Genomic DNA, 10,848 nt, shown 5'->3' with positions numbered 1-10,848 from the left:
TTGGGGGAAGTTAATGAAACGGCATTGTTGCGTTTTGTTTACAGTCCTCTGTCTCAGGGCCAAGGACCACGGCCTGTGAGTGGACAAAGCAGCTCATTACTGCTGGATGGACGTTTATCAGTGAGGAAAACTGGACCCACACCAACCTGCGCTCATGTACACGCACACATGTACGCACAGACAAATGAAGCGCTGTATCGGAGGTGAATGTAGTCAGCCAGGACTTCCATAACTGGATCTGCAGATGTTTGACCGGCGAGTTTTTCCCAGGGAAGGTGGATCTCAGCAGGCAGCTCTGGAACAAGAGGCTGGGGAGCTGGAGGGGCGACAGGCTGGAGGAGAAAGAGGAGGAGGAGAGGAGGAGAAGGAGGAGGAGAGAGTTAATGAAAAATTAAAGTGACATTAGCACAGACATGAGCGAGCATGCTTAGAAAAGCTAGAGAGGAATGGGGGAGGAGAGAGAGAGAGAGAGAGAGAGAGAGAGAGAGCGAGAGAGAGGAAAGCAAGAGAGTGAATGAAAATAAGAATGAAGAAAGAGAGAGAGCGAGGGAGGGAGAGAGAGAGATAGAGGGGGAGGAGCTAAGAGCGAGAGCATGGGTAGGGGGCAGAGATGGGGATAAATGAAGGCCCCTTCTAGACACCTCCCCCTCGCTCCTGTGGAGCTGAGTTGCCTGACCCCAAAAGCTTTGTGAGTTTCTCAGAGGAGGGAAAGAGAGAGCAAGCCAGTGCAGAGAGAGGCCCTCTGACAGCATTAGTGTGTGTGTGTGTGTGCGCGCGCGTGTGTGTGTGTGAGGGAGAGAGAGACAGAGCGCCGAGTTGCAGACGGAGGGAGTGCAAGCGGAGGAAGACAGGAGGAACACAGTGAGACAGTCAGACTGAGAGAGAAGAGAGAGAAGGAGAGAGAGGGAGAGAGAGAAAGAGAGAGAGAAGACAGCGGCGGCAGCAGCAGCAGGACAAGCACCGGGAGCCGTTCATCTTCGCCTGTCCTCGACGTGTCATGGATTTGCTGAGCCGGCGCGGCGCTCCGTGTGGAATATCTGGGAATCCCGCGCCAGGAGCCCAGGAGCCGGAGCAGCAGCGTGCCTGATCCCGATCCCGTCCCACCTCCAGGATGCCGTCCGTCTCCCTCAGCCTTCCCGCCGCGCTGGCCGGCCGGGCACGCACCTGGGTGTGCCTCTCCTGCATGGTCTGGGTGAGCCAGGGGTGGAGAGGGGGGTGGGGGTGCACGGGTGGGGGGTGGGGATGGAGAAGGGTGCAGGATCCAACCCTCTGCTTAACTTGCCAAAGTAGATTATTATTGCCACAACTTGAGCAGTTGAAGTGCCCTGTGCGGTGTAAATAGGTGTTTACTCGCATGATTTAATGCCTCTTTTCTCTGAGATGAAAGCGAGATCCCCTCCTGTGTTGTTGACAGTTTAGGAAACTTAGCATCTCTTTCTTCTCCCGATGTGTCCGACCTGGCATGCAGTTGTGACACAGAACTCTCTCTGTTCGGCTCGCTGCTGCATAATTGAATCTGTGTGTTTGGCCGTCTTTCTAAGCACTGCTCTCAGTGTGTCTCCCCCGTGGCTGAGTGGCGGGGGAGCTCTGGAGACCTGCCTCTGCACTCTGCTCCTCTCCTCTCCTCTGCTCTGGGCTCGCAGGCACGGGCGCTCTCCTCTGACCCCGGCGCTCTGGTCATTAGCATTCTGCTTGGCTAGAATGAGTGGAAAAGAGCCCCACATCTCCTTCAGTTCAGTTGCCCGGGCCCTCCCGACACTGATTGACTGGACTGAAAGGCTGAATGCCGTCCAGCGTCTCTTCAGTGGGCTTTTGTGTTAGCCATGGGCCTGACTAACGGGTGGCCAAATCCCCTGGCCCTCCTCACAGGGAGACGTGGTTGCCCTCTGTGACAAGCCAGAGATGAGGAGCTCCTGTGTGTACAGCTGCAAATGGGATTAGATAGGAAGGCATAGATGTAGGAAGCAGGTATCCTCAATCAGGCCGATGTGATTGATTTGGCTCAGGGAGAGGAGTAAGGAAATCCCTCCTCACATGAAGATCTAATCTGGCCTCTGTAATGCAGTTGATTGACTACGGGTGGTGGGGAGGGACATACAGCGTGGAAATAACCTGTCCACCTTTTTGGAGTGCGCTGAGCTGGAAGTCAGGAAGAGCTGAGTAAGCAGGACAGGTGACATAAGAGAGTGCAGGCGCAGAGCAGAGGGACAACATCCAATACCAACACATGAACTTAAGACTGCACTTCCTCAAAAACAGCCTGAATTATTGATGTGCTAGAATATGAGACTAAAATGGGGCTGAAGGCCTCCTTCCAGAGCAAAAGACAAGGACAGAAAAAGTACTCAACAGACACAGAGTGAGTTCAAGTTTGAGACTGATTGCACTGTACACTTTTGGAAGCATGTCCTTCATTCCTTAGAAGAGGAAGATCTTAGGTCATTATTTATGATGAACCAGATCCCGCTGGACTCCCCTGTCCGCTACTTTTGGCAAAAGCACTTTGCGCTCTAGACTTCTGCCTTCACCCATGTGTCTGGGAGAAGGTGTTGCTTACAGACGTTCCTTTTGCCACTCGGCTAAAGTAAATATTGACCTGTCGACTAAACGTCTGCATTGACAAAGAAGTCAGGCCATTTTAATGGAATGATCAATGTCCATTAACCCCTCAGTAAATCAATCCAGCACAAACAGGAGACTGCAGGCAGCGGCGCAGGGCGTTTGTTTTGGCTGGGCGCTGGCGCTCAGGGGCTCTGGGGCCCGGGGCCACGTGTTGGGTCTGCGCCGGACTCATCCCAGGGGTCTCCGATTGCGACGTGCTGATAGATGGGACCCGTCCAGCCAAACGAAACTCTGTGTTCTTTCAGCGGCTGGGGTCAATGGGGGTTGTGCAATGACTGAAGCCTGGGCACTGGGGCTCAAGTGGCTCCTCAAGGGGTGGACTCAGATGAGCTGACTGCTACAGTGCAGCATTACATAATATCTCTCTCTACCTTTGCTATTGGACCTTTCTGGACCTGATGTTGTATGAGTCAATCTCATTAGTGCTGCATTTGATTTGGTCATTAACTGTGCATGTGTATAGCATGAGTAAATGAGTGATCTTTAAACATTTGATTGATAATATTTATTTTGGTTTACATGTGCTTTATATTGATGGTTTGTCATGACTTTCTGCAAAGGGAACAAATGTAAGACGATAATCAGGCGTCTGGAATTTCGTCCCATAAACTGGAAACCGGTGGCCCGTTCCTCCATGTTTGAGGTACCTTCTGATCTCAGATGGGGGTGGGGTGAGCAGCAGATGTGGGACATCAGAAAATTGGCAAAAGGCTCGTAATTGCAACATCTGGATTTACATAGGCGAATGTTTGCCGTTGGTAATGGATTTGCCATGTGACTGGCCGTGGTCGGAGCAGATCTTGAAAGGAGCTGCAGTCTTGCTGAGGCAGGAGGTATTCTTATCTCAGTGACAGGGTGCTGTGCTGTGTGGCCTGCTGCAAGCAAACTGCCGGACAAGGCTGGAGGAGCCAAACTCCTGATTGACAGTCCAGCGGGAGAATTGCCACCCCACTCTCACTACATAAAAGGGCGTTTAACCCTGTTGAGGTGATTTATGGGCCCCCCATTTTCTCTGCGGGCCCAGGCCCGGCCCTCTGCACACTTCACTGGGCAGATCGGCCCGGCTCTCCCCCACCGCTCTCTGGAGCTCCCGTCTGGAATGTCTCCTGTCCGAGCCTGTTTTGGCCCTTTCTTCTTCCACTCTTTTTTGAACTCTCTTTCTCTCTCTCTCTTTCTCGTTCTTTGTCCCGCTCTTGTGTGATAGCCCTTGTTTCCCTCTAATCCTCTGCCCTGTACAATGCCCTCTGCGCTCCCCCTCTTCACATGTCCTCTAGAGCATCTCAGTAGATTTAGTGTCCAGGGAGGCTTCTTGTAAATCTTTGGCATCATCGGTCTTTCACAAGAGCCTTTTTCAAGCACTTTCTATATATGCTATGAAGTATGGTTTGGGTTTGGCTGGCGTTCCCACACATTCTGTCGTCTCCTCTCTCTCTCTCGGCTGCCTCTGAGTGAGGTCCTCCTGGTGTTTGGGACAACCCAGCAGGGAGACCTAACGCTGCACAGCGTCCCATGTAGGACAGATATACGGCAGTTGCTGGCTGTTCCAGACCTGCGGTGGAGCCGTGTGTGTGTGTGTGTGTGTGTGTGTGTGTGTGTTGGCTGTGGAGGGTGTAAGGAGATGTCCAGACCCCTGGGTCTCTGAGGCAGTTCCTGTCACTCATCGGGACTTCATTTGGGTCTTGGCAGAGCCTGTGCAGAGCGGGAGTGTATAGAGGAGGGGGGCAGGTTTCGATGTTGATCACATGCTCCTCGCTTGCTGTATCTAGCGTCTGCTGATTGTTCCCGTCTGTCTGGTCATGCAGTCTGTCTGCGCGCTCTCACTGGGAGCATTGTTCCGCTGTTGTTCCAGAGTGCCAGTCGCCATTAGAGACGCCGGCGATGCACAGAGTAAACGATCCCTAATAAACAAAGTCTTAATGAACTTAGCTCTCAGACCAGATGAGCTGTTCGTGCTTGTGGAACTTATTCTATGCGTCACCTCATACATCAAACAATGAGTTGAGGGCATCCTACAAGAATTTTCTTGTCACCCATGATCATTTGGTTAAATGAATTGCGGTACACGAGTCTATTTTGTCATAATGCCAGGCTATTCATCATCGGTTGATTTGCTGTTCTTGGTCCAAATTTGTCTTCATGCATTTGTGTGCTTGCTATGGGATCAACCTTTTGACCCTCTCATTCCGGTTGCCCATATTGTTGGAGTCCTGGCTGTGAGAGCGGCTGGATAGCAGGCTGTGGTTAGCCACAGGTTTGCAGGAGTAGATTAAGCCCGGGGCCTGTGCGCTCTCTGGAGGTGACTGAGCACAGGATGAGGGCGCCTGGCCCCGTGCCCAGGTGCTGCTCCTGCTCCAGAGGAAGGGAGGGAGGGAGGGAGGGAGGGAGGGGAGACGGCTGCAGCTCAGGCCTCTCTACCCAAGGAGCGGAGAGGAGCAGAGAGGAGAGAGGAGTGGAGGTGTGGAGGCCTGTTTGCCATTAGGAGTCGGAGGCTCAGAGGCCCCCCTGGCCCCACTCAGGAACCTCCTACGCTGCAGTGGTTGGGGTCTCAGGAAGGACCCCCTCCACCCACCCCCTCACCCACACCCCCAACCAGCCCTCCCGTGTTTGCTCTCTTTGTTCGGACCTCATTGATCTGTCATGCTGTTTATGGTATGAAAGTGGTGCGGGTGGACCCATTTGGGATTTTCTCCCGAGCGTGCACGTGCATGTGTGCAAGCCTTATTAAGTTAGCTCACCAATCCAGCGTTGATTTATCTTGGCCTGGGCCTTCAGACCCATCGTCTTGCAAAACAATATCATTTTGGCCTTATTTGGAGAGGCTAAACTTAGATATGTGCGCTCGCGTACGCACAACAGATTCTCTCACCTCGCCAAACAAAGACATATTTGAACTGAAATAGGATGGGAGAAAAAATGAAAACTCTGTCCCCACACCCCCAGCTCGCTGATTACACCTCCATGTCGGCATGGTTAATTAAAGTGTTTTGTTTGTGCACTGACAGCTTGTGATCCTGCCCTGTGATAACAGAGTCTGGGCAGAGCGCCCACCTACCAGTCCTGTCTGTGAGCCGATTCGCTGGCTGCCGCCGTCACACCAATCAATGCTTTAATTATCCTTCCTCTCTCCTTCTGGCAACACTCAAGGAGAGCTCCCATTGATTCGGGCGGGAGAGGGGGTGGGGGAGGGGCGGCTCGAAGAGTCGGGGGCCAAGCGCTCCTCCGCACATCCAGCCGTAGTTACTCCCAGCCCCGCCACTTTGGTCAAAATTAGAATCAGGTGCCGGCGTCCCGTGTTCTTGCATCAGCGCAGCCCATCAAAGCGCTCATTGGCGGACGTGCTGATTTTGAGATGGATCTGCACGTCGGGCTGCTGCGTAGTCACACATTAATATGCTGACGGCGTACTCAGTCTCTGTCTGATGCACCCAGTGACTCCAACAACAACATTCCCAACAACATGTTGCACGTTGTCATTTTAATGTCTTTATTCATTTTACCATAACAGTGCAAGACTCCCAGCTGTGCCCCAGTGGGCCGTGTGTGTGTGTGCGTGCCCGTGTGTGTGTGTGCGCGCCCGTGTGTGTGTGTGTGTGTGTGTGTGTGTGTGTGTGTGTGTGTGTGTGTGTGTGTGTGTGTGTGTGTGTGTGTGTGTTGATGTGGGTGTTGGGAGGTGTATGAGCCCGGGGGGACCTCAGAGTAGAGTTCTTGATGTAGTGCTAGACGCTGGTGAGTGGTGCTGACTGATTTACGGTGCGGACCTGCGTCGTACAGGGAGGTCTGGCTCGCGTTTGGAGAGCGTCTCCTTGCTGTGGTTTTGGGCGTGCATCAGATTACAACAACAAGGCCAATTCAGAACTGCGGCTCTGACAAACAATGTTTCTACTTTCACTCCAGTTTTTGTTTTCAGGAATGTGTAAATCATTGGCAGTGGGGATTGTCATAGTCTTTGTCTATGGGATCCTCATGCTGAAGACAGCTTAAAAGCTCTCATTGTTGCTCTTTCTTTCGCTCAACAGTACGGCACAATCTGATTTCTTCTGCCCACTGAGTTCAGTGAGAGGGAGCGGAGCCACTGAGCACTCTTACCTCAGGAGATCTGATTGAGTCGAATCTGAAACAACATGCGCTCAAGCCAAGTGGGATTTGAGATGTTTAGCAATATTAAGTACATTTGAACTTTTATGAACTGCCGTACATGGTTGTGATTAAGGCATTGGACATGGTTTTCTAAACCCTGCATGTGCCATGAAATACCATTATTGCGCTGTAATGAAACTGGACGCCTAGTCTTGATTTAATCTGCATTTTTTCACCCTGTGAAATTCTGCTCTGAGCTCGGAGCTGTGGAATTCTCGCAGTATATGACCTTGCTTTCTTTTTCTGGGAAGAATTTGTCATGCATGTGAAAAGTTCAACATCTGCTTAGTCCAGAAAGTAGCAATCATCAGCACCATCATCTTCACCTTCATCTGCAATAACATTCCGATCTACTACCGCTGTACGCTTCATCACATTCAACTGCACGCAAATTGAATCTATTGAAGATCTATTGGCACCTTTCACAGTGAGCTGAAAAGGCAGGGCAGGGCATAAAATATTGTTTTCTTAGAACGTAACAAAATCCTAAAGGTTTGGATTGTGGAGGAGAAGAAAGCCTCTTGCCTGCAGGAGGGAGTGTTTTATTTGATTGCCCACAGTGGGACCTTCATGCAGCAATCCAGCACTTCAAAGATACAGTATATGAGGCTTTCATATCAAAGAGTCATCGGGCACATGCTCTGGACAGCTTTAATGTATATTTGGCCCCGGGCATCTCTGGCTCTGTGATGACTCTATGTGCCTTCATGGCTGCTGATGGCATGTGTGTAAAGAGGGGGATTTTTGGCTCCCTGCTTGACTTTTAGATGACTTGAGTAATTTCCTCCTGTGAATACTTTACTGTGAACTCCAATGCATGCTGAATAGATGTGGGATCAGATCAGAGAGGGTGGGAGGGTGGGGGGGCAGAAAGTGAAAGAGAGAGAGAGAGAGAGAAATGGAGGGAGGAATTGCCTGAATGCCTGAGGTGCATTTTGCCCCGTAAATGAAAAGCAGGTGATGGTCCCACGTGAGGGCGGGCGCTGGTCGGAGGGGGTCACATTCCTGCCCCCCTGGTGCAGTGGAGGGGTAGGGAGGTGATGACGGGCCACCTCGCTCGCTCGCCCCCAGCGCTGAGCCAATCTGTTCCATCCCACCCTGCTAAAGCACCCCGCATCAGCCTGCATGGGAAACAGCCTCGCTCACTCACTCCCCCCCTCTCTCTTTTCATTTCACTGGGGTGGACACACCAAACATGACCCTGGACCTCTCTCATATCAACCACGGCCTCGTCTCGTCCAAGAGTATGACGCAGCTTTATTGTCTTTTCAGACAAATATTTATTTACTTTCCAGCAGCTTCTGTTTCCCCAGGCCCAGTTGATGTATTCATACAGCATGCTAGCATGTAGGTTATGTGTTAGTGTGGAGGTTGGAGGGATTGACTCAGCCCTTTCTGCAGCCATGGCCACCACTGTCAGGACCTCCAATTAAAGTGTAAGCCAACGCTTCCCGTGCGGGACAAAGGGACCTTGTTTTAAAGAGCGTGGGCTGACATCCCCACACAATGCCCCGAGGCTTGTCCAAACACTGATCTGGAGAGCGGCTCCTGAGTCGGGCGGCGGGGGCAAGCGCCTCGCCTGTGACACGGCCATTGTGGCGAGGGCTGCAGCGCCCGCGCTCCTCTACTTGGCCGCGGCTTCAAGGAGGGATTTATGCTCACCCCGGTGCAGCAGACAGCGTGTGAATGAGGGCTGGAGAGCCGTCCGCTCAATGGAGGATTTAGTGTGTGTGTGTGTGTGTGTGTGTGTGTGTGTGTGTGTGTGTGTGTGTGTGTGTGTGTGTGTGTGTGTGTGAGAGAGAGAGAGAGAGAGAGAGAGAGAGAGAGAGCATTGTTAGACTGGAGTTGTGGCAGCAACTTTGAAGTTAAGTTGAGGGCAAGGCTCTCACAGCTGCGCGCTGCTACTTTTAGCCATTCAGCTGTTGTTTTCATTTGTTGTGTGATATTTTTTAGTTTCTTGGCTGTGACAATCCTTTCTCCAGCAACAATTTGCCCATGTACCCATTCAAAATGAACACCATATGGTAGGACTTTTACTGTGCTTGGTCACCAGGGAGTCCTGTCTGAAGGAATTTTTTGACAAAGCCATGGGCAAGTGCCAGGTATATGATGAGAGAGAGGGAGGGAGGGAGAGAGAGAGAAGGAGAGAGAGAGAGATAGAGAGATGGAGAGAGAGAGATAGAGAGACGGGAGAGAGAAACTGCTGGGAGTGAACCTCTGTCTCTGTCAGACAGCCTCCCATGGTGGGAGGACGTATCAGGTCTGTCATCAGTCTTGGCTCAGCAGGGCCAGAGCGACGCTGAGGGCCTTGGGGCAGGGGAGTGGGGGGCTTTAGGGAGCAGGCTGGTCCACTGGGCTCCTATGGCTGAGTAAACACATTCATCATAATAAATCTTCTGCCCTGCCTCATGTTGCTGGAGTGCCAGTAATATAAATGTTTGGGCCACAGCGTAGCTCCAGATTGTTTGGACTAGGGTTGATAGCAGCTAATTAGATTCAGGTGGGAGCAGACATTGTTTTCTTTACGGTCCCTGTTTGAAACTTTTGAATCGATAGACAACATTTGCCCCCTAGGCAGAGTGTCTGTGTATGTGTGTGTGTGGGGGGGGGGTGTGGAGTGGAGAAAGGGGGTTTGGAGTTCCACGTTTGCTGACACAAACGGTTTTTGCTTGTTTTTGGAGCAGTTTGGCCTAGTTCACACTGGCCGCTCCTGAGCGCTGTAAATGACGGTCATTATGTTTTCAGCAGTTGTCAGTGGTTATGGTGCGCTTCAGCATGTGGGGCTGCAGTGTGTGTGGACATGTGAGTCTGGCTGTGAGAAGAAGCCATACGTAGTTAGGGCTGAGTTGATGTCAACAGAGGATGTCCTCAATGTTGATCTGGGCTGACTTATACACCAGTCTCTCTCATACAAATACACACACACACACACACACACACACACACAAATGAGTCAGAAAATGAGTTTCAGATTAAGGCTTTTTGTAGTATAATTTTCTGGCTATTTATTAGTGTGCAGTCAGACATTTCAGATTTGACATTTAAGACTGAGGTGGCAACAGCTGTTTTTTGCAACTGCCTTGACTAGTACCAGGAATTCCTTAATGTTGGGTTTCTAGGATACCCTTCCGAGGAGACTCAGCTCTGAAACTTTCCGGCCATATCCGCACGCATTTGTCCTCACTTTGACAATGAATTCATAGGCTCCATCGCTGATCAATGGTCAGCACTCCCCAATGCCACGTTAATGGTCCTCTCATCACTGGACAATCCCTGGTCACTCCACTCAGTATCCCATTTCACCAACACCATGTGGGGGCTTCACCAGAGAGACAGAGAGAGAGAGAGAGAGAGAGAGAGAGAGAGAGAGAGAGAGAGAGAGAGAGAGATGTGGGTTAGACATCCTCAACGTGTCTGTGTGGCTGTGGGGTCGGGCAGAGGGGAAGGAGAGGGAGGGGGTGAGGTCAAAGGTGAGCTGCCCCTGCTGGGTAATGTTTTGTGAGCCGAAGAATAGCGGCCTTGTGAAAGAAAACACAGCCATGGAGGTGGGGGTGCTGGGGGTGGGGGTGGGGTGTCTGCACAGGGCCCCCCACCCACCCCCCTCTCTTCAGAGCCGCTCTGTGGAGATGAGGGCCTGGAGATGGGTGGGGAGATGGGTGTGGGGCAGGCTGATGGCTTCACTTAGCCCACATGCTGCCTGCTCTAGATTGCACCGGGGCTCTCAGGTGGATGAGGCGTCCACGCCTCCCTTGCTGCCCCGTCTCAGCAGATGGGCAGTGCCCCCGCAGACGCGCTCTGGCTGCTGGCCGCTCGGTGCACATGGCGTCCCAGATGCAGAGTGCTGCTCGGAGGGGGGTGCCACCCTGCTGGGCGCATGCGGCCCGGCGGGCCTGACACACTTGGCAGCGGGCAGAGGACGCCACGGGCAGCTGCTGCTGCTGCTGCTACGACTGATGCCTGTGAAGACTCAGTCAGCTGACAGCACTGGCTGACCAGGAAGGACGAGTAGACTAGCAGGGTCAAGCAGAGTGGACAAGGTTGTACTCATGGTCTGGCCCCCATGGACCCATGCCACTATGGCATGATGAA

At 52.2% G+C, this 10,848-nt stretch overlaps 1 protein-coding gene across 1 annotated transcript in view; it reads left to right on the top strand.

Annotated features, from left to right (window-relative positions):
* Positions 1-1,107: 1,107 nt before the first annotated feature.
* The window catches only part of tns1b (tensin 1b), a 129,324-nt gene continuing 119,583 nt past the window's right edge, over positions 1,108-10,848 (top strand). Inside the window, exon 1 of the mRNA XM_062533604.1 lies at positions 1,108-1,192. Within this exon, the coding sequence (XP_062389588.1) occupies positions 1,112-1,192 (81 nt within the window). The 5' untranslated portion in view covers positions 1,108-1,111. The remainder of the gene's footprint in view (positions 1,193-10,848) is intronic.

The sequence above is a fragment of the Sardina pilchardus genome, chromosome 4 (genome assembly GCF_963854185.1).
Source record: "Sardina pilchardus chromosome 4, fSarPil1.1, whole genome shotgun sequence".
NCBI classification, from domain to species: Eukaryota; Metazoa; Chordata; class Actinopteri; order Clupeiformes; family Clupeidae; genus Sardina; species Sardina pilchardus.
The sequence above is the reverse complement of the archived record's forward strand: the minus strand, read 5'-3'. Positions and strand labels throughout refer to the sequence as shown.